Source organism: Panulirus ornatus, chromosome 6 (genome assembly GCF_036320965.1).
Source record: "Panulirus ornatus isolate Po-2019 chromosome 6, ASM3632096v1, whole genome shotgun sequence".
Taxonomy (NCBI): Eukaryota; Metazoa; Arthropoda; class Malacostraca; order Decapoda; family Palinuridae; genus Panulirus; species Panulirus ornatus.
The window spans coordinates 41,784,776-41,809,932 of record NC_092229.1 but is presented as its reverse complement, the minus strand read 5'-3'; the positions used below and the strand labels follow the sequence as shown (position 1 = coordinate 41,809,932).

The 25,157-nt window shown below is 38.7% G+C and overlaps 1 protein-coding gene across 4 annotated transcripts in view; it reads left to right on the top strand.

Annotated features, from left to right (window-relative positions):
• Positions 1-21,028: 21,028 nt before the first annotated feature.
• LOC139749163 (polycomb protein EED-like) overlaps positions 21,029-25,157 on the top strand; it is a 139,748-nt gene continuing 135,619 nt past the window's right edge. Inside the window, exon 1 of one of the 4 annotated variants that reach the window (XM_071662817.1) lies at positions 21,029-21,136. Coding sequence is in view for 2 of the 4 variants with exons in the window: in XM_071662816.1 (XP_071518917.1) it covers positions 21,998-22,054 (57 nt within the window). In the remaining 2 variants the exon portion in view is untranslated. Of the gene's footprint in view, positions 21,137-21,910; positions 22,055-25,157 lie in introns of those variants that run through there. The other 3 variants (XM_071662818.1, XM_071662816.1, XM_071662815.1) reach the window with 3 other exon arrangements.

Below are 25,157 nucleotides of genomic sequence, written 5' to 3'. Positions count from 1 at the left end.
ACACCACCAAAACAAGACAAACACACGCAAAAATAAACACAGACAAAAACAACCAAAATACAAGTCAACTCAACCACCCAACACAAACCACAAAACTCAATAGATAAAAACAACCAACTACTAAACTACACCACAATGGACTAACGCAAACACAATACACGAATATAAAACCAAACATACTTAAAACACATAACATCCAAAGACGCAACAAAACAAAAAACACACACAAACCAAACCAACACAACTCCAAAAATAAATCCTACATCACAACCAGGAAAATATAACCATTAAACCTTAAATCAAGTCAATCACTAAAACAACTCACAATCCTTCTAAACAACAACTAAACTAACAAACAAACCACGAAAAAACAAAAATAAAACACACAACATAACTACACAAACTACAAACAACAAAATACACAGTCAGTACAAAACACACACCAAAAAAAAACATACAACAAAACAAACACAAAACACAACAAAAAAACCCAAAACGAACCCGAAAATAAACAACACAAAAAAACTCAAACAAACAACCCCACCAAAAAGAAAAAAGGAAAAACCCACTCAAAAAATCAACACACAACAAAAAATAACCACAACCAAAAACATCACAACAATAAACCAACAAACATAAACCCAACTAAACCCAAGTAACAAACAAAACAACTAAACACAAACAACAACAGAACAGCAACCCCATAAAACACAAAAACACCCACCCCAAAATAATAAAACTAAAACTCAAAAAACAATACACAAAATACAAACAACAACAACCGAAAAACAACACTAACACAATACACACCCGTCACAAACAAACAACAAAACATCACCAAACAAACTAATCAAAAAATACAAAAACCACAAAAAACCACCCCCCCCCAAAAACCAAAACATACCCAAAAACCAAAAAGAAAAACAACCACCCACCTAAACAAAAAACAAACACACAACATCACAACAAACAAACAAGAAAGTAACACCTGCCCCATACAACACCAAATGAACACCAAACGAAAACAACAACAACACAACACACCCACATAAACACCACAACACAAACAACCCAACAAAAAACAACCACCACAAAATCACACACATAAAAACCAAAAATAATACAACACAAACACACAACAAAAAATCAAAAATAAACAACACAAAATCAACGCACACCACTCACAACCAAAAAACATAACAACAAACAACAAAACAAAAATACACAAAAAACAAACCCAAAGCAAACAACAAACACAACACAAACTTACAAACAAAACCACAAACCAAGAAACAAACGAACCAAAAAAAAAAAAAAAAAAACACAAAACAAAAACGCACAACAGCACAACACACAAATCACACACAACCAAAGAAACCCAAAACAACAAAACGACCAAAAACCATAAAAAAACACACACCACAACAGGAACCACAACACCGGAAACGAACAAAACACACAAAAAAGACCCAACCAAAACACCAAACAAGCAAAAAAAAAAACGACACACCCACCCAAACCAAACCAAACAAACACAACCACCAAAACAAACACACAATACCAACCAACCAACAAAAAACACACACACCAATAAACCCACAACAAAAACAACAAAATACAAACAAACAACAAAAACACCAACCATCAACATAAAAACAAAAACAAGAAAAATCTCAAAAACTACCACAAACACAAAAAACCTCACAAAAAAAAAACCAAAAACTATCAACATCATAAAACACAACTAAAACCTAAACGCACACTAATAGCACAAATATAACACAAATAAAACCGACATAAACTTACTCACCCCTCTCCTGGGGCAGACTAATATGCGCTGGGCCTGCACTGCCAGCCGAACGCCGGCGGCTATTCTCTTTACTGAGCCCACGCCTCGCAACCAGACATAATTGGGGAACGTCTAGTCCTTCTATCTTACCCAGGGGGGCGTTCCGGGATTTGTGTTGCTCGTCTGCCACTCAGGTTCTAGGGCGCACCCATATGGTTTCCCCCTCCCCCACCCTATGATCCACTTCCGCTTCATGGTTCCATTCCGGCGGACTGATTCCACCTCCCTGTGTGCGAAAATCACGTCACGCCGCCTGTGGGCGCCTTTCATACGCACTCGCCCAATGGACTTGACCCTCAACCCTACTGTACCTAATAACCTTGCTCTTATTCACATTTACTCTTAACTTTCTTCTTCCACACACTTTACCAAACTCAGTCACCAGCTTCTGCAGTTTCTCACATGAATCAGCCACAAGCGCTGTATCATCAGCGAACAACAACTGACTCACTTCCCAAGCTCTCTCATCCCCAACAGACTTCATACTTGCCCCTCTTTCCAAGACTCTTGCATTTACCTCCCTAACAACACCATCCATAAACAAATTAAACAACCATGGAGACATCACACACCCCTGCCGCAAACCTACATTCACTGAGAACCAATCACTTTCCTCTCTTCCTACACGTACACATGCCTTACATCCTCGATAAAAACTTTTCACTGCTTCTAACAACTTGCCTCCCACACCATATATTCTTAATACCTTCCACAGAGCATCTCTATCAACTCTATCATATGCCTTCTCCAGATCCATAAATGCTACATACAAATCCATTTGCTTTTCTAAGTATTTCTCACATACATTCTTCAAAGCAAACACCTGATCCACACATCCTCTACCACTTCTGAAACCACAGTGCTCTTCCCCAATCTGATGCTCTGTACATGCCTTCACCCTCTCAATCAATACCCTCCCATATAATTTACCAGGAATACTCAACAAACTTATACCTCTGTAATTTGAGCACTCACTCTTATCCCCTTTGCCTTTGTACAATGGCACTATGCACGCATTCCGCCAATCCTCAGGCACCTCACCATGAGTCATACATACATTAAATAACCTTACCAACCAGTCAACAATACAGTCACCCCCTTTTTTAATAAATTCCACTGCAATACCATCCAAACCTGCTGCCTTGCCGGCTTTCATCTTCCGCAAAGCTTTTACTACCTCTTCTCTGTTTACCAAATCATTTTCCCTAACCCTCTCACTTTGCACACCACCTCGACCCAAACACCCTATATCTGCCACTCTGTCATCAGACACATTCAACAAACCTTCAAAATACTCATTCCATCTCCTTCTCACATCACCACTACTTGTTATCACCTCCCCATTTACGCCCTTCACTGAAGTTCCCATTTGCTCCCTTGTCTTACGCACCCTATTTACCTCCTTCCAGAACATCTTTTTATTCTCCCTAAAATTTACTGATAGTCTCTCACCCCAACTCTCATTTGCCCTTTTTTTCACCTCTTGCACCTTTCTCTTGACCTCCTGTCTCTTTCTTTTATACTTCTCCCACTCAATTGCATTTTTTCCCTGCAAAAATCGTCCAAATGCCTCTCTCTTCTCTTTCACTAATACTCTTACTTCTTCATCCCACCACTCACTACCCTTTCTAAACAGCCCACCTCCCACTCTTCTCATGCCACAAGCATCTTTTGCGCAATCCATCACTGATTCCCTAAATACATCCCATTCCTCCCCCACTCCCCTTACTTCCATTGTTCTCACCTTTTTCCATTCTGTACACAGTCTCTCCTGATACTTCTTCACACAGGTCTCCTTCCCAAGCTCACCTACTCTCACCACCTTCTTCACCCCAACATTCACTCTTCTTTTCTGAAAACCCATACTAATCTTAATATATATATATATATATATATATATATATATATATATATATATATATATATATATATATATATATATATATATATATATATATGAGAGGCAAGTGTTTTGGGAGCAGCTGAGTGAGTGTGTTAGTAGTTTTGATGCACGAGACCTGGTTATAGTGATGGGTGATTTGAATGCAAAGGTAAGTAATGTGGCAGTTGAGGGAATAATTGGTGTACATGGGGTGTTCAGTGTTGTAAATGGAAATAATGAAGAGCTTGTAGATTTGTGTGCTGAAAAAGGACTGGTGATAGGGAATAACTGGTTTGAAAAGAGAGATATAAATGAGTATACGTATGTAAGTAGGAGAGATGGCCAGAAAGCGTTATTGGATTACGTGTTAATTGATAGACGCGCAAAAGAGACTTTTGGATGTTAATGTGCTGAGAGGTGCAACTGGAGGGATGTCTGATCATTATCTTGTGGAGGCGAAGGTAAGGATTTGTAGAGGTTTTCAGAAAAGAAGAGAGAATGTTGTGGTGAAGAGAGTGGTGAGAGTAAATGAGCTTGGGAAGGAGTCTTGTGTGAGGAAGTACCAGGAGAGACTGAGTGCAGAAAAAGGTGAAGTGCATGGAAAAAGGTGAGAACAAAGAAAGTAAGTGGAAAGGGGAAAGAATGGGATGTATTTAGGGAATCAGTGATGGCTTGCACAAAAGATGCTTACGGCATGAGAGGCGTGAGAGATGGGCAGATTAGAAAGGGTAGTGAGTGGTGGGTTGAAGAAGTAAGATTATTAGTGAAAGAAAAGAGAGAGGCATTTGGATGATTCTTGCAAGGAAATAGTGCAAATGAATGGGAGATGTATAAAAGAAAGAGGCAGGAGGTCAAGAGAAAGGTTCAAGGGGTGAAAAAGAGGGCAAAGGAGAGTTGGGGTGAGAGAGTATCATTAAGTTTTAGGGAGAAAGAAAAGATGTTTTGGAAGGATGTAAATAAAGTGCGTAAGACAAGAGTACAAACGGGAATATCGGTGAATGGGACTAATGGAGAGGTGATAACAAGTAGCGGTGATGTGACAAGGAGATGGGTGAGTATTTTGAAGGTTTGTTGAATGTGTTAGAGGATAGAGTGGCAGATGTAAGTTGTTTTGGACGAGGTGGTGTGCGAAGTGAGAGGGTTAGGGAGAATTATTCGGCAAACAGAGAAGAGGTAGTAAAAGCTTTGCGAAAGATGGAAGCCGGCAAGACAGCGGGTTTGGATAGTATTGCAGTGGAATTTATTTAAAAAGTGGATGACTGTGTTGTTGACTGGTTGTTAAGGATATTTGATGTATGTATGACTCATGGTGAGGTGCATGAGGATTGGCGGAATGCATGCATAGTGCCATTGTACAAAGGCAAAGGGGATAAAGGTGAGTGCTCAAATTACAGTTATAAGTTTGTTGAGTATTCCTGGAAAATTATATAGGAGGGTGCTAATTGAAAGGGTAAAGGCATGTACAGAGCATCAGATTGGGGAAGAGCAGTGTGGTTTCAGAAGTGGTAGAGGATGTGTGGATCAAGGTGTTTGCTTTGAAGAATGTATGTGAGAAATACTTAGAAAAGCAAATGGATTTGTATGAAGCATTTATGGATCTGGAGAAGGCATATGATAGAGTTGATAGAGATGCTCTGTGGAAGGTATTAAGAATATATGGTGTGGGAGGCAAGTTGTCAGCAGCAGTGAAAAGTTTTTAACGAGGATGCAAGGCATGTGTGCGATTGGGAAGAGAGGAAAGTGATTGGTTCTCAGTGAATGTTGGTTTGCGGCAGGGGTGCGTGATGTCTCCATGGTTGTTTAACTTGTTTATGGATGGGGTTGTTAGGGAGGTGAATGCAAGAGTTGTGGAGAGAGGGGCAAGTATGCAGTCTGTTGGGGATGAGAGAGCTTAGGGAAGTGAGTCAATTGTTGTTCGCTGATGATACAGCGCTAGTGACTGTTTCGGGTGAGAAACTGCAGAAGCTGGTGACTGAGTTTGGTAAAGTTTGTGAAAGAAGAAAGCTGAGACTTAATGTGAATAAGAGCAAGGTTATTAGGTACAGTAGTGTTGAGGGACAAGTCAATTGGGAGGTAAGTTTGAATGGAGAAAAATTTGAGGAAATGAAGAGTTTTAGATACCTGGGAGTGGATTTGGCAGCGGATGGAACCATAGAAGCGGAAGTGAGTCACAGAGTGGGGTAGGGGGCGAAAGGTCTGGGAGCGTTGAAAAATGTGTGGAAGTCGAGAACATTATCTCGTAAAGCAAAAATGGGTATGTTTGAAGGAATAGTGGTTCCAACAATGTTATATGGGTGCGAGGCGTGGGCTATAGATAGAGTTGTGCGGAGGAGGGTGGATGTGCTGGAAATGTCTGAGGACAATATGTGGTGTGAGATGGTTCGATCGAGCAAGTAATGAAAGGGTAAGAGAGATGTGTGGTGATAAAAAGAGTGTGGTTGAGAGAGCAGAAGAGGGTGTTTTAAAATGGTTTGGTCACATGGAGAGAATGAGTGAGGAAAGATTGACAAAGAGGATATATGTGTCAGAGGTGGAGGGAACGAGGAGTAGTGGGAGACCAAATAGGAGGCGGAAAGATGGAGTGAAAAAGATTTTGAGTGATCGTGGACTGAACATGCAGGAGGGTGAAAGACGTTCAAGGAATAGAGTGACTTGGAACGATGTGGTATACCGGGGTGGACGTGCTGTCAATGGATTGAACCAGGGCATGTGAAGCGTCTGGGGTAAACCATGGAAAGTTCTGCTGGGCTTGGATGTGGAAAGGGAGATGTGGTTTCGGTGCATTATACATAACAGCTAGAGACTGAGTGTGAACGAATGTGGTCTTTGTTGTCATTTCCTAGCGCTACCTCGCGCAAATGCGGGGGAGGGGGTTGTCATTTCATGTGTGCCGGGGTGGCGACGGGAATGAATAAGGGCAGACAGTATGAATTATGTACATATGTATATATGTATATATCTGTGTGCGTATATATATGTATACGTTGAGATGTATAGGTAAGTATATGTGTGTGTCTGGACGTGTATGTATATACATGTGGATGTGGGTGGGTTGGGCCATTCTTTTGTCTGTTTTCTTGCGCTACCTCGCTGGCGCGGGAGACGGTGACAAAGTATAATATAATATAATATAATATAATATATATATATATATATATATATATATATATATATATATATATATATATATATATATATATATATATATATATATATATATATATATATATATATATATATATATATATATATATATATATATATATATATATATATATATATATATATATATATATATATATATATATATATACATATATATATATATATATATATATATATATATATATATATATATATATATATATATATATATATATATATATATATATATATATATATATATATATATACATATATACATATATATGGCCAGAGAGCGTTATTGGATTACGTGTTAATTGACAGGCGCGCGAAAGAGAGACTTTTGGATGTTAATGTGCTGAGAGGTGCAACGGGAGGGATGTCTGATCATTATCTTGTGGAGGCTAAGGTGAAGATTTGTATGGGTTTTCAGAAAAGAAGAGTAAATGTTGGGGTGAAGAGGGTGGTGAGAGTAAGTGAGCTTGGGAAGGAGACTTGTGTGAGGAAGTACCAAGAGAGACTGAGTACAGAATGGAAAAAGGTGAGAACAATGGAAGTAAGGGGAATGGGGGAGGAATGGGATGTATTTAGGGAATCAGTGATGGATTGCGCAAAAGATGCTTGTGGCATGAGAAGAGTGGGAGGTGGGTTGATTAGAAAGGGTAGTGAGTGGTGGGATGAAGAAGTAAGATTATTATTGAAGGAGAAGAGAGAGGCATTTGGACGATTTTTGCAGGGAAAAAAATGCAATTGAATGGGAGATGTATAAAAGAAAGAGACAGGAGGTCAAGAGAAAGGTGCAAGAGGTGAAAAAGAGGGCAAATGAGAGTTGGGGTGAGAGAGTATCATTAAATTTTAGGGAGAATAAAAAGATGTTCTGGATGGAGGTAAATACAGTGCGTAAGACAAGAGAGCAAATGGGAACTTCAGTGAAGGGCGCAAATGAGGAGGTATAACAAATAGTGGTGATGTGAGAAGGAGATGGAGTGAGTATTTTGAAGGTTTGTTGAATGTGTTTGATGATAGAGTGGCAGATATAGGGTGTTTTGGTCGAGGTGGTGTGCAAAGTGAGAGGGTTAGGGAAAATGATTTGGTAAACAGAGAAGAGGTAGTAAAAGCTTTGCGGAAGATGAAAGCCGGCAAGGCAGCAGGTTTGGATGGTATTGCAGTGGAATTTATTAAAAAAGGGGGTGACTGTATTATTGACTGGTTGGTAAGGTTATTTAATGTATGTATGACTCATGGTGAGGTGCCTGAGGATTGACGGAATGCGTGCATAGTGCCATTGTACAAAGGCAAAGGGGATAAGAGTGAGTGCTCAAATTACACAGGTATAAGTTTTTTGAGTATTCCTGGTAAATTATATGGGAGGGTATTGATTGAGAGGGTGAGGGCATGTACAGAGCATCAGACTGGGGAAGAGCACTGTGGTTTCAGAAGTGGTAGAGGATGTGTGGATCAGGTGTTTGCTTTGAAGAATGTATGTGAGAAATACTTAGAAAAACATATGGATTTGTATGTAGCATTTATGGATCTGGAGAAGGCATATGATAGAGTTGATAGAGATGCTCTGTGGAAGGTATTAAGAATATATGGTGTGGGAGGCAAGTTGTTGGAAGCAGTGAAAAGTTTTCATCGAGGATGTAAGGCATGTGTACGTGTAGGAAGAGAGGAAAGTGATTGGTTCTCAGTGAATGTAGGTTTGCGGCAGGGGTGTGTGATGTCTCCATGGTTGTTTAATTTGTTTATGGATGGGGTTGTTAGGGAGGTGAATGCAAGAGTTTTAGAAAGAGGGGCAAGTATGCAGTCTGTTGTGGATGAGAGAGCTTGGGAAGCGAGTCAGTTGTTGTTCGCTGATGATACAGCGCTGGTGGCTGATTCATGTGAGAAACTGCAGAAGCTGGTGACTGAGTTTGGTAAAGTGTGTGAAAGAAGAAAGTTAAGAGTAAATGTGAATAAGAGCAAGGTTATTAGGTACAGTAGGGTTGAGGGTCAAGTCAATTGGGAGGTAAGTTTGAATGGAGAAAAACTGGAGGAAGTAAAGTGTTTTTTGATATCTGGGAGTGGATCTGGCAGCGGATGGAACCATGGAAGCGGAAGTGGATCATAGGGTGGGGGAGGGGGCGAAAATCCTGGGAGCCTTGAAGAATGTGTGGAAGTCGAGAACATTATCTCGGAAAGCAAAAATGGGTATGTTTGAAGGAATAGTGGTTCCAACAATGTTGTATGGTTGCGAGGCGTGGGCTATGGATAGAGTTGTGCGCAGGAGGGTGGATGTGCTGGAAATGAGATGTTTGAGGACAATGTGTGTGTGAGGTGGTTTGATCGAGTAAGTAACGTAAGGGTAAGAGAGATGTGTGGAAATAAAAAGAGCGTGGTTGAGAGAGCAGAGGAGGGTGTTTTGAAATGGTTTGGGCACATGGAGAGAATGAGTGAGGAAAGATTGACCAAGAGGATATATGTGTCGGAGGTGGAGAGAACGAGGAGAAGTGGGAGACCAAATTGGAGGTGGAAAGATGGAGTGAAAAAGATTTTGTGTGATCGGGGCCTGAACATGCAGGAGGGTGAAAGGAGGGCAAGGAATAGAGTGAATTGGATCGATGTGGTATACCGGGGTTGACGTGCTGTCAGTGGATTGAATCAGGGCATGTGAAGCGTCTGGGGTAAACCATGGAAAGCTGTGTAGGTATGTATATTTGCGTGTGTGGACGTATGTATATACATGTGTATGGGGGTGGGTTGGGCCATTTCTTTCGTCTGTTTCCTTGCGTTACCTCGCAAACGCGGGAGACAGCGGCAAAAAAAAAAATATATATATATATATATATATATATATATATATATATATATATATATATATATATATATATATATATATATATATGTATATATATATATATATATATATTCCTATGAGTCCACGGGGAAAATGAAACACGAAAACTTCCCAAGTGCACTTTCGTGTAATAATCACATCATCAGGGGAGACAGAAGAGAGAAATATAACAGTCAGTTGATATACATCGAAGAGATGAAGCTAGGACGCCATTTGGTAAACATGTGATTGTCCAAAACATACAACAAGCGTTCATAAACTTATCATTTTACAAATTCTATCAACAATAAAGTTATCTAATTTGTTTAGACCATCACTATTAAGATTATAATTCTTTGTGTATTTGATAATAGAAGATTCAATGATATTTCTCTTGGTAATAGAGTTAGAGTTAATAACTGAGGTGGCGTTACTCCAGTCAATACAATGATCATAGTTTTTAACGTGATTAAACAGCATTTGATTCTTGTCCCGTTCTTGTACTATATTTATGTTGCTTTAGTCTAACAGAAAGATCCTTACCAGTCTGACCAACATAAAATTTATCACAGTTTCCACAAGGCACTTTATAGATGCATCCAAGAGAATTTTCTGTTGAATTCCTGATTAATATATTCTTTATAGTATTATTGTTGCTAAAGGCAACAATAACATAAAAGGATTTAAGCAACATGGGAAGCAAAGTGAAATTATTATTAAAAGGGAGAACTAAGTAAAAATCCCTTAGAAGCAGTTAATTCTCATTTCAATAAAGAAATGAAGCTGTTGTTGAAAGGTAACATTTCTCTTATCAAAAGATTGTCATCTTTGTCCCCTTCATTGCCATGTATGTATGGACTTATCAAAACACATAAACAGAATTTTCCAGCAATACCTATAGTGGGTTCAGTTGGCTCCATCACATATAAATTGTCAAAATAGTTAGTTTCTTTTTCAAGCCCTTTAGTGGGTAAGGTATCAAATTCTAATATCATGAACAATGTAGATTTAGTCAACTAGCTAAACAATATCAATGTTAGTTTTGATTTCAAACTAGTTAGCTTTGATGTTTCCTCACTTTTCAATAAAGTTCCAGTTGATGATCTTTTAGAATATTCATTTGATGTCTTGGATGATATTCATTTACCTGTTTCAAAGTCTAATTTCATTGAACTGATAAAATTGTGTATAAAAGACTATGTATTTCAATTTGATGGAGATTATTATGCTCAAAAATTTGGTATGGCAATAGGTAACCCTCTTTCACCTGTACTAAGTAATCTTTATATGGATTTTTTTTAAACAAAATTACTAAAGGATATCTTACCTTCTAATGCAATTTGGTTTAGGTATGTAGATGATGTTCTTTGTGTTTGGCCAACAAATGAAAATTTACAAATATTTCTCCCCTTCCATCAAATTTACTGTAGAAAATGAAAATAATGGTATGTTACCATTTTTAGATTGCATGATCCATAGACAAGGAAACAAGTTTAAGTTTAGCATATACAGAAAACCCACCAATGTATGCTCATATATCCATTATTACTCATCTCAACATGACAGAGTTAAATCATTTCAATCTATGTTCCTTAGGGCATTACGTATTTGCAGTCTATAGTTTATTGATGATGAATTTGAGAAGATATATTCTACTGGATCTAAGGTAAAGTACCCTAGATCTTTCATTGATAAATCCCTTAAGTTAGCAAAGAAATCATTTTATAGAGTTGAGCCCTAACCTCCCATTGACACCAAGAATCTTTTAGTTCTCCCTTTTAATAATAATTTCACTTTGCTTCCCATGTTGCTTAAATGTTTTAATGTAAATGTTGCCTTTAGAAACAATAATACTATAAAGAATATCTTAATCAGGAATTCACCAGAAAATACTCTTAGATGCATCTATAAAGTGCCTTGTGGAAACTGTGATAAATTTTATGTTGGTCAGACTGGCAAGGATCTTTCTGTTTGACTAAAGCAACATAGATATAGTATACGAACGGGACAAAAATCAAATGTTTTGTTTAATCACGTTAAAAACAATGATCATTGTATTGACTGGAGTAACGCCATCTCAGTTATTAACTCTAACTCTATTACCAAGAGAAATATCATTGAATCTTCTATTATCAAATACACAAAGAATTATAATCTTAATATCAGTGATGGTCTATACAAATTAGATAACTTTATTGTTGATAGAATTTGTAAAATGATAACTTTATGAACGCTTGTTGTATGTTTTGGACAATCACATGTTTACCAAATGGCGTCCTAGCTTCGTCTCTTCGATGTATATCAACTGACTGTTATATTTCTCCCTTGTGTCTCCCCTGATGATGTGATTATTACACGAAAGTGCACTTGGGAACTTTTCATGTTTCATTTTCCCCGTGGACTCATAGGAATATCTTGATCACGCGCAAAATTGTGATCCCTTCCAATATATATAATATTTTTTTTTTTTTTTCATACTATTCGCCATTTCCCGCATTAGCGAGGTAGCGCTAAGAACAGAGGACTGGGCCTTTGAGGGAATATCCTCACCTGGCCCCCTTCTCTGTTCCTTCTTTTGGAAAAAAAAAAAAAAAAACGAGAGGGGAGGATTTCCAGCCCCCCCCCCCCGCTCCCTTCCCTTTTAGTCGCCTTCTACGACACGCAGGGAATACGTGGGACGTATTCTTTCTCCCCTACCCCCAGGGATATATATATATATATATATATATATATATATATATATATATATATATATATATATATATATACATATATATACATATACATATATATATATATATATATATATATATATATATATATATATATATATATATATATATATATATATATATATATATATATTTTTTTTTTTTTTTTTTTTTTTTTCTTTTTTTTTTATTATACTTTGTCGCTGTCAGAGTTGTGCGCAGGAGGATGGATGTGCTGGAAATGAGATGTTTGAGGACAATGTGTGGTGTGAGGTGGTTTGATCGAGTGAGTAACGTAAGGGTAAGAGAGATGTGTGGAAATAAAAAGAGCGTGGTTGAGAGAGCAGAAGAGGGTGTTTTGAAGTGGTTTGGGCACATGGAGAGAATGAGTGAGGAAAGATTGACCAAGAGGATATATGTGTCGGAGGTGGAGGGAACGAGGAGAAGAGGGAGACCAAATTGGAGGTGGAAAGATGGAGTGAAAAAGATTTTGTGTGATCGGGGCCTGAACATGCAGGAGGGTGAAAGGAGGGCAAGGAATAGAGTGAATTGGAGCGATGTGGTATACCGGGGTTGACGTGCTGTCAGTGGATTGAATCAAGGCATGTGAAGCGTCTGGGGTAAACCATGGAAAGCTGTGTAGGTATGAATATTTGCGTGTGTGGACGTATGTATATACATGTGTATGGGGGGGGGGGTTGGGCCATTTCTTTCGTCTGTTTCCTTGCGCTACCTCGCAAACGCGGGAGACAGCGACAAAGTATAATAAAAATAATAAAACATATATATATATATATATATATATATATATATATATATATATATATATATATATATATATATATATATATATATATATATATATATATACATATATTGTTCGCTGATGATACAGCGCTGGTGGCTGATTCATGTGAGAAACTGCAGAAGCTGGTGACTGAGTTTGGTAAAGTGTGTGAAAGAAGAAAGTTAAGAGTGAATGTGAATAAGAGCAAGCTTATTAGGTACAGTAGGGTTGAAGGTCAAGTCAACTGGGAGGTAAGTTTGAATGGAGAAAAACTGGAGGAAGTAAAGTGTTTTAGATATCTGGGAGTGGATTTGGCAGCGGATGGAACAATGGAAGCGGAAGTGAATCATAGGGTGGGAGAAGGGGCGAAAATTCTGGGAGCCTTGAAGAATGTTTGGAAGTCGAGAACATTATCTCGGAAAGCAAAAATAGGTATGTTTGAAGGAATAGTGGTTCCAACAATATTGTATGGCTGCGAGGCGTGGGCTATGGATAGAGTTGTGCGCAGGAGGGTGGATGTGCTGGAAATGAGATGTTTGAGGACAATATGTGGTGTGAGGTGGTTTGATCGAGTAAGTAATAATAGGGTAAGAATGTGGTTGAGAGAGCAGAAGAGGGTGTTTTGAAATGGTTTGGTCACATAAAGAGAATGAGTGAGGAAAGATTGACCAAGAGGATATATGTGTCGGAGGTGGAGGGAACGAGGAGAAGTGGGAGACCAAATTGGAGGTGGAAAGATGGATTGAAAAAGATTTTGAGTGATCGGGGCCTGAACATGCAGGAGGGTGAAAGGCGTGCAAGGAATAGAGTGAATTGGAACGATGTGGTATACCGGGGTCGACGTGCTGTCAATAGATTGAAACAGGGCATATGAAACGTCTGGGGTAAACCATGGAAAGTTCTGCTGGGCCTGGATGTGGAAAGGGAGCTGTGGTTTCGGTGCATTATTACATGACAGCTAGAGACTGAGTGTGAATCAATGGGGCCTTAGTTGTCTTTTCCTATCGCTACCTCGCACACATGAGGGGGGATGGGGGTTGTTATTCCATGTGCGGCGAGGTGGCGATGGGAATTAATATAGAGGCAAACAGTATGAATTATGTACATGTGTATGTATGTATATGTGTGTGTGTATATATATATATATATATATATATATATATATATATATATATATATATATATATATATATATATATATATATATATATATATATATATGTACATTGAGATGTATAGGTATGTATATTTGCGTGTGTGGACGTGTATGTATGTACATGTGTATGTGGGTGGGTTGGGCCATTCTTTTGTCTGTTTCCTTGCGCTACCTAGTAACCATGGAGACAGCGACAAAGCAATATAAATAAATGATATATATATATATATATATATATATATATATATATATATATATATATATATATATATATATATATATATAGGCTTGCGGCAGGGGTGTGTGATGTCTCCATGGTTGTTTAATTTGTTTATGGATGGGGTTGTTAGGGAGGTGAATGCAAGAGTTTTGGAAAGAGGACCAAGTATGAAGTCTGTTGTGGATGAGAGAGCTTGGGAAGTGAGTCAGTTGTTGTTCGCTGATGATACAGCGCTGGTGGCTGATTCATGTGAGAAACTGCAGATGCTGGTGACTGAGTTTGGTAAAGTGTGTGAAAGAAGAAAGTTAAGAGTAAATGTGAATAATAGCAAGGTTATTAGGTAGAGTAGGGTTGAGGGTCAAGTCAGTTGGGAGGTCAGTTTGAATGGAGAAAAACTGGAGGAAGTAAAGTGTTTTGGGCACATGGAGAGAATGAGTGAGGAAAGATTGACCAAGAGGATATATGTGTCGGAGGTGGAGGGAACGAGGAGAAGTGGGAGACCAAATTGGAGGTGGAAAGATGGAGTGAAAAAGATTTTGTGTGATCGGGGCCTTAACATGCAGGAAGGTGAAAGGAGGGCAAGGAATAGAGTGAATTGGATCGATGTGGTATACCGGGGTTGACGTGCTGTCAGTGGATTGAATCAGGGCATGTGAAGCGTCTGGGGTAAACCATGGAAAGTTGTGTGGAGCCTGGATTTGGAAAGGGAGCTGTGGTTTCGGGCATTATTGCGTGGTAGCTAGAGACTGAGTGTGAACGGATGGGGCCTTTGTTGTCTTTTCATAGTGCTACCTCGCACACATGAGGGGGGAGGGGGATGGTATTCCATGTGTGGCGAGGTGGCGATGGGAGTGAATGGGGGCAGACAGTGTGAATTGTGTGCATGGGTATATCTGTATTGTGTCTGTGTATGTATATATATGTGTACATTGAGATGTATAGGTATGTATATTTGCGTGTGTGGATGTGTGTGTGTATACATTTGTGTATGGGGGTGGGTTGGGCCATTTCTTTCGTCTGTTTCCTTGCGCTACCTCGCAAACGCGGGAGACAGCGACAAAGCAAAATAAATATAAAAATGAATATATATATATATATATATATATATATATATATATATATATATATATATATATATATATATATATATTTTTTTATATACTTTGTCGCTGTCTCCCGCGTTTGCGAGGTAGCGCAAGGAAACAGACGAAAGAAATGGCCCAACCCCCACCCCCCATACACATGTATATACATACGTCCACACACGCAAATATACATACCTACACAGCTTTCCATGGTTTACCCCAGACGCTTCACATGCCTTGATTCAATCCACTGACAGCACGCCAACCCCGGTATACCACATCGCTCCAATTCACTCTATTCCTTGCCCTCCTTTCACCCTCCTGCATGTTCAGGCCCCGATCACACAAAATCTTTTTCACTCCATCTTTCCACCTCCAATTTGGTCTCCCTCTTCTCCTTGCTCCCTCCACCTCCGACACATATATCCTCTTGGTCAATCTTTCCTCACTCATCCTCTCCATGTGCCCAAACCACTTCAAAACACCCTCTTCTGCTCTCTCAACCACGCTCTTTTTATTTCCACACATCTCTCTTACCCTTACGTTACTCACTCGATCAAACCACCTCACACCACACATTGTCCTCAAACATCTCATTTCCAGCATATCCATCCTCCTGCGCACAACTCTATCCATAGCCCACGCCTCGCAACCATACAACATTGTTGGAACCACTATTCCTTCAAACATACCCATTTTTGCTTTCCGAGATAATGTTCTCGACTTCCACACATTCTTCAAGGCCCCAGAATTTTCGCCCCCTCCCCCACCCTATGATCCACTTCCGCTTCCATGGTTCCATCCGCTGCCAGATCCACTCCCAGATATCTAAAACACTTCACTTCCTCCAGTTTTTCTCCATTCAAACTCACCTCCCAATTGACTTGACCCTCAACCCTACTGTACCTAATAACCTTGCTCTTATTCACATTTACTCTTAACTTTCTTCTTCCACACACTTTACCAAACTCAGTCACCAGCTTCTGCAGTTTCTCACATGAATCAGCCACAAGCGCTGTATCATCAGCGAACAACAACTGACTCACTTCCCAAGCTCTATCATCCACAACAGACTTCATACTTGCCCCTCTTTCCAAAACTCTTGCATTTACCTCCCTAACAACCCCATCCATAAACAAATTAAACAACCATGGAGACATCACACACCCCTGCCGCAAACCTACATTCACCGAGAACCAATCACTTTCCTCTCTTCCTACACGTACACATGCCTTACATCCTCGATAAAAACTTTTCACTGCTTCTAACAACTTTCCTCCCACACCATATATTCTTAATACCTTCCACAGAGCATCTCTATCAACTCTATCATATGCCTTCTCCAGATCCATAAATGCTACATACAAATCCATTTGCTTTTCTAAGTATTTCTCACATACATTCTTCAAAGCAAACACCTGATCCACACATCCTCTACCACTTCTGAAACCACACTGCTCTTCCCCAATCTGATGCTCTGTACATGCCTTCACCCTCTCAATCAATACCCTCCCATATAATTTACCAGGAATACTCAACAAACTTATACCTCTGTAATTTGAGCACTCACTCTTATCCCTTTGCCTTTGTACAATGGCACTATGCACGCATTCCGCCAATCCTCAGGCACCTCACCATGAGTCATACATACATACATATATATATATATATATATATATATATATATATATATACATGTGCCATTATACAAAGGCAAATGGGATAAAGGTGAGTGTTCGAATTACAGAAGCATAGTTTTGTCGAGTATTCCTGGTAAATTATATGGGAGGGTATTGATTGAGAGGGTGAAGGCATGTACAGAGCATCAGATTGGGGAAGAGCAGTGTGGTTTCAGAAGTTGTAGAGGATGTTTGGATCAGGTGTATGCTTTGAAGAATATATTTGAGAAATACTTAGAAAAACAGATGGATTTGTATATAGCATTTATGGATCTGTAGAAGGCATATGATAAGAGTTGATAGAGATGCACTGTGGAAGGTATTAAGAATATATGGTGTGGGAGGTAAGTTGCTAGAAGCAGTGAAAAGTTTTAATCGAGGATGTAAAGCATTTGTAAGAGTAAGAAGAGAGGAAAGTGACTGGTTCCCAGTAGATGTCAGTTTGCGGCTAGGATGCGTGATGTCTCCATAGTTGTTTAATTTGTTTATGGATGGGTTCGTTAGGGAGGTGAATGCAAGAGTTTTGGAGAGAGGAGCAAGTATGCTGTCTGTTGTAGATGAGAGGGCTTGAGAAGTGAGTCAGTTGTTGTTCGCTGATGATACAGTGCTGGTGGCTCATTCGGGTGAGAAACTGCAGAAGCTGGTGACTGAGTTTGGTAGAATATGTGAAAGAAGAAAGCTGAGAGTAAATGTGAATAAGAGCAAGGTTATTAGGTTCAGTATGGTTGAGGGACAAGCAAATTGGGAGGTGAGTTTGGATGGAGAAAAACCGGAGGAAGTGAAGTGTTTTAGATATCTGGGAGTGGATTTGGCAGCGGATGGAACCATGAAAGCGAAAGTGAGTCGCAGGGTGGGGAAGGGGGCGAACGTTCTGGAAGCGTTGAAGAATGTGTGGAAGATTAGAATGCTATATCTGAGAGCATAAATGGGTATGTTTGAAGGAATAGTGGTTCCAACAATGTTAAATGATTGTGAGGCATGTGCTATAGATAGGGCTGTGCGGAGGAGGGTGGATGTGTTGGAAGTGAGATGTTTGAGGGACAATATGTGTTGTGAGGTGGTTTGATGGGGTAAGCAATGAAAGGGTGAAAGGGATGTGTGGTAATAAAAAGAGTGTGGTTGAGAGTGCAGAAGCGGGTTTATCGAAATGGTTTGGTCACATTGAGAGAATGAATGGGGAAAGATTGACAAAAAGGATATATGTGTCAGAGGTGGAGGGAAAGAGAAGTGGGAGATCAAATTGGAGGTGGAAGGATAAAGTGAAAATGATTTTGAGCGATCGGGGCCTGAACATGCAGGAGGGTGAAAGGCGCGTAAGGAATAGAGTGAATTGGAACGATGTGGTATACCGGGATCGACGTGCTGTCAATGGATTGAACCAGGGCATGTGAAGCGTCTGGGGTACACCATGGAAAGTTGTGTCGGGCCTGGATTCGGAAAGGGAGCTGTGGTTTCGGTGCATTACACATAACAGCTAGGGTCTGAGGGTGGACGAATGTGGCCTTTTGTCCTTTCCTAGCGTTACTTCGCGGGGGGAGGGGGAAGCTATTTCATGTGTGGCGGGATGGCGACGGGAATGAATAAAGGCAGCAAGTATCAATTATGTACATGTGTATATATATGTATGTGTCTATGTATGTATCTATATGTATATATTGAAATGTATAGGTATGTACATGTGCGTGTGTGTGGATCATTCTTTCTTGTATGATCACAAGAACAAGACTTATGGCAGCAAGCCTCTACTGCTATTGGCTCAAGTTCAAGAAATCGTCTTGGAATCTAATTTGTCCTCTGCGGGGTTCTTATATGACGTACAGTAACACATTTGACACAATCTTCTCATGTATGTTCACTTGTTTGTATGTACGTGACTCTCTTGGTTATATCAGTGACTGAATGTTACCCTTTGTGATGACCTAAGTGCCATTACTTTACTGACCTTATTTTGTTTTTCAGTTGAATTCAACAATGTTTTTGACATTGTGAAGAGGTCTCGACACTTTCCATGATAAGAGGACACCAGGAGTGGAGTTTTCGGGTGAATTTCGTCAATATCCAGTAGTGGTTTGTGTCCATTATGTTTTGCTATGACCCAATACCTTAAGAAAACACCACAACGTCTATGGACCCCTCATTCTTACTGGTCAAATGTATTTAACTAGCCACTACCGCTGTCTTCTCACAAAGGGCAGTACCAAATAGATATACACTGGAAATGAAGTAGAAAAAAAGTTAATGAAGAATCCTTATATCTTATTCTATTAATTTGTATAAACTTCAGTACCGATCATGACAATCGGTTACATGAAATGGCTCTTAATAGATATTCTATCTGAAACAGCTTTCATATCTTGGTTTAATATTCATAGAAATAAACAGACATTTCCAGGTAGTTTTTTTTGGCATGAAATTTTGCAACCATCAGTGCCATAACCACCTCCTCTCAAAATATTCACGTCTGTAACACCATTTATAAGTAGCTAGAAATAAAATTCGTATGCAACAAATCTATTCCACGTTGTACTATGATGGAAAAAAAAAGGGGAAGAACACTGGCTGTGTTGTGTTATGGCTTTCATACACGACGTTTGAGGAAGCAGCCTAACGAAACTGTTTTAAAAATTTCTAGCGTTTAAGTTGCTTAATTTGCGTGGTTAATTATATATAGACTGATCAGATTTCATAATGTGCACAAAGTGATACGGGTGAGAATTATTTCGATTTCGTCGAGAATAATTTCGGTTGAGTGGTACCCACAACTGAACAAGGCATCTGGACCAACCAGTCTTGAGTTGCCACCAGTAGGGACTGGAATTATGAAATTAAGGCTATAATTTCATACAGAGTTAATCTTTGTCAGGAAATTTTTTCATAAAAGGAGTACAAAATTATGCCCAAGATGATAACTAAGTGAACAAGTCTATGATCACAACAAAAGACGTAACAATAGGAAATATATGAAAATATGTCAGTAATGTAGATCGTCTCCCAAAACATATAAATCCAATTTCACATAGGACAGCACCTATGCATAGCAGTATTGTATTAATGCTTCCTGAACGCCAATATATATCGCAATTTATAGTAGAATGGCCAATGGGTCGCTGTCTTTCTTAATAAGTCAATGCTCAACAACTGACTTCATAATCCATCTCAATTAGAACATGATTATGAAGTTCCATAATTGTACGTTAATCGATGAAATTGAGAAGCATTATAAATGATAACGCTTCCGTCGGCTAGATGTTACCCCTCCTCACGGCACATAATCAATAAATATATTATGTTTAGATCAAAATCAAAATGGGCCTTTGCAAGTAGGCATGGATGCAGTTCTATAGCTACTGGTATTGATTCTAAAATATGGTGGACAACTATGCTCATTTTACCCAAAAGTGGGACATTTTCACATCCCCAAAGCTTCTTAAGAAAGTGGAATAAACATTTCGAATGAGAAAATGTCCCGCAGAAATCCAGACTTTTAAACATCCTTCTTGAAATTCTGTACAGTATTGCCAGCCACGTTGTGCACCTTGCCAGGCAAACTGTCATTATTTCGCTTCACATGATTAACCTGAACATTTAATAAATTTTCAAGGCAGTATTGATACTGTATCTAGCTCTTTATGTTCTATTTGTACATATTTACGCAACAGTTATACTACTCTTTCCTGATAAATAACATGGAAACAATCGACCGGACTTGACCTGCGCCAGGCGTAAGGTTCCATTGTATTCCCAGTTTTGATCCCGGCCATATATGTAGGACCAACCCTAGGCCAGCCGCACGAAGGTGAACCTGTAGGTAAATTCTCTAAAGATTTAGACGATGTTAAATGCTTCTGATTCTCTAATGGTGTGGTCAGATTTGATGTAATGGCTGATGATATCAATTTTTACCTGCATGAAGTGGTCAAATACTTTTGGTCTGTGTATCGACGAGAGACTACATTGATATCAGTTTTGATGTAAGATTTTGTTTTTTATTTAGCATTTTTCGTTTCCTGTGTTGTGTTTGTTAATCAAGACTTTATCTATGATGTCACTTGTACTGTCAGTCGACCTTTTTTTATGGCATTTGTACACCAGTGTAGATATCATAGTATACATAAGAGCATAAGTATAGCTAGGATTTCACCCAATATTTATCTGAAGTAAAGATGCATGAAATATGAGGTTACCGCTTTCAAATAAGATATAAACCAGTATGTTGTGATAGCAATACCCATCTTCGATTAATCACTCCCTGCAAAGAAAAAGCGAATGGGAACCTTTATTTGTTTACAAACTGTATTCTCATTGGATGATGTGACTCAAAATGATCCCTTCAGCTGTCAGTTAGAACACGCTTTGTAAATACTAAATACCCGTTTGGTACGTTGTCTCATATTTACGGTATTTGTAGTATTAACTTAGAATATCTATTTCTAGTTGATAGACTAACAAATTCATAGTCAATGATATTCTAAAATTATAAAACAACAAATTAAATTGACTAAAAGAAAAGAAGGGAATGAATTTAGGGATAAAGGGACATTGTTTGTTATTAAAGACAAGTACATATTCCTGATTTAATTTACGGTTGAGACGCGGGAAGGTCGCTGTCGTTCTGTTCACCCAATCGCAGGAAATTTGCCTTTTTGTACAGTCTCTGTTGTTCTGGAAGATGACGCTACCCAACGGTGACAGTAACTCGCTGGTGGAAGACTCCGGGGATGATCTGGTGAGCAGAGAGTACCTTTGCTAGAGGGAGGGTAATGTACACTGTTGATAAATGTGGGGCTCCTGTTGACCCCCACAGCTCTATGTAGAACCAAACATTGGAGTTTCCCTGACTAGTCAGGCTTTATCCTGACTAAAACTTACGGCGCCGTAGGACCAACGTATCTTAGCAGACGATCTACACTAGGGCCATTATTAGATTTGATATTTAGAATTGTTTATTCTCTTTTCATGGATCCCAAATTCTTTGGACCCTGTCAAGATTTTCCTATAGTATTATTTGACACTTTGTCCCTAATTTTATATACCAACATTTCTGTAAATCTCGTCTTAACTAGCTCAAGGGAGTGAATAAATTTTCAGTAGAGGCTGAAATGTTAGAAAATATTTTTTGACGATTGTAGTTTATCATAACTTCATCAAAACTGAATTTGAAAATTGGCTACTTGGGTATTATTTGTAAATCGTTGTGATTGCTAAAATACTGGTAGAATATTGTTTGGAATGTTCTATTATATTAAACATTAGATATGACAATATATTTAGAAAAATATAGGGTTTATGTAAGTAGGTTATGCATGCATTTCATGAATAACAATAGGTCTTACGAAAACTTGACTTAACTTCCTTGGTGCTCAAATTTTATCCTAATATTCTTTGGCGTAGCCAGAATATATTAGATACCCACATGAAAGTGCATTGCTAACATGCTCTCGATAGCAAGTAAATGGAAGGAATCAAAGGATGCATATCAGAGGAGCTTTCTCTAAATGTTTGGTCACTGGTGGAGTGCCCCAGGTTTCGGTTTTGTTACCATTACTCTTGATTTTTGTGAATGATTTGTCAATGTCTGCAGATGATGCGAGATGTTGTAAAATATGGAAATTAAGTAGCTTGCACTTTTGTTGGGGAAATACTTTGTGAAGTTCTCAATATTTTGTATTCTCGAAAAAATATTCAGTACTTCACTTTCCTTTGTCATCTTTCTCTTGGTTGTCATTGTAGATGGTGAGTTCAGATGTTTTCAGATACTCTAACCCCGTGCAGGAGAGCTCTCGAAAGCATTAGTTTGTGCACTAAATTAATGCAGACATCTGAACTTGACCAGTGTATTTGCAAAACTTGCGTTACATTGGATTCGGATATTACAATACATGGTGACATTCAGTGGAATGCATAAAGGATAATAGGCATTTTTACACTACAGGCAGGTTTTTGTTTTTTATTACACCACCATCCAATTTCTATATCGACAAGCTGAATAAACCCCTTGGTCAGCTGTGTGCAGGACTTTCATATTTCTGATGCATAGATAATAAAGGATAACAAGTATTTCTGCACTCTGCAAGCAAGTTTTCATGTTTTATTACTGTATCATTCACTTCATTTATCGACATATGATCTGAGTAAAGTTCTACAGAATCTAAATAAGTACCAGGTTAATGCTTTTGGTCACCTGTTTTACTGTTTTTACAATTTCATTGCAGTTGTACTGACTGCATCACTTGTATTGTTCATAATGATTTTTGAGTTTTTTAACCCAACAATTTTAATTTTTTCAAAGCCTTGTCCACCACATAAAATTGTAAGATTTGGAATAGACATCCTACATCATAATTCCCTTGCACTTTATCAACTACACATTGCAACATTGCATTCCTGAAAATTTGAATGATTACTAGTTTTTAGAAATTAGCAGCTTCAGGATTCTGTGTTTGAGAAGGACTTGGGAGTTATTGTCATCCATATTCTGGTACCACATTTCCACATTAGGAAAACAGTATAGAGACAACTTGTCTTTTGGCAAATATCAGAATAGCTTTCAAGTGTATTGATAAGAAAATATTTAGCAAGCTGTTTATATCCTAAAAAGTCTAAACTTGAATATTCTTCTCAGTTTTGGTCACACCCAAAGAAGCCATAGTTAAAATAGAAGGTCCAGAGGAGGGCAAGAAAAACAGTACCAGCATTAAGCGGGCTAAGATACAGGAAAAGGGTGAAGTTCTTGATGCAATTGTTGAAATAGAGAAGAATGAGGGATGACCTGATCACAGTCTTCAAGTTTTTAAAGTAGATCAATGATGTGGACTGGGAACAGTTCGTAATAAGATGTAAATGTACAGCAGCCAGAGGACGTAACATGAAATTGATAAGAAACTTGTCAAAAAAGATGTAAAGTTGTACTTTTGTTGTATAAGGGTAATATATGGCTGGAATAGTTTGAAGACATGGTTTATACAGACATTATACATTGATTTAAGATATATGATAGTAGAGTATGTTTAAGAGATGGGGCCCTGTTCGTGAAAAACTTCCTCCCCATACTATGCAAATAGGTGATTATCATTTTGATATATTTCTGTCATTTTGGCCACAAGGTTTTTATTGGTTTGGTGATAACTTGAAATGTATTACCAGATATACAAAATTATTGAGACCTTATTTGATATCATTTCATAAATTTTCTTTATATTTTATTTTATTAGACTGTCGCTCCCGTGTTAGCGAGGTAGCGCAAGGACACAGACAGAAGAATGGCTCAATCCACCCACAAAGACATGTCTATACATACACACCCACACATGCACATATACATACCTATACATTTCAATGTATGCATACATATACATACACAGACATATACATGTATACATGTACATATTCATACTTGCTTCCTTCATCCATACCCATTACCACCCTGCCACACATGAAATGGCACCCCCCCCCCCATGAGCATGTGAAGTAGTGCGAGGAAGAGGCAACAAAGACCACATTCGTTCACACTCCGTCTCTAGATGTCATGTGTAATGCACCGAAATCACATCTCCCTTTCCACATCCAGGCCCCACTTTCCATGGTTTACCCCAGATGTTTCACTTGCCCTGGTTCACTCCATTGCCTACATGTCGACCCTGATATACCACATCGTTCCAGTTCATTCTATTCCTTGCATGCGTTTCACCCTCCTCTATGTTCAGGCCCCGATTGCTTAAAATCTTTTTCACTCAATCCTTTCACCTCCAATTTGGTCTCCCACTTAACGTCATTCCCTCCACCTCTGACACATATATCCTCTTTGTCAATCTTTCCTCACTCATTCTCTC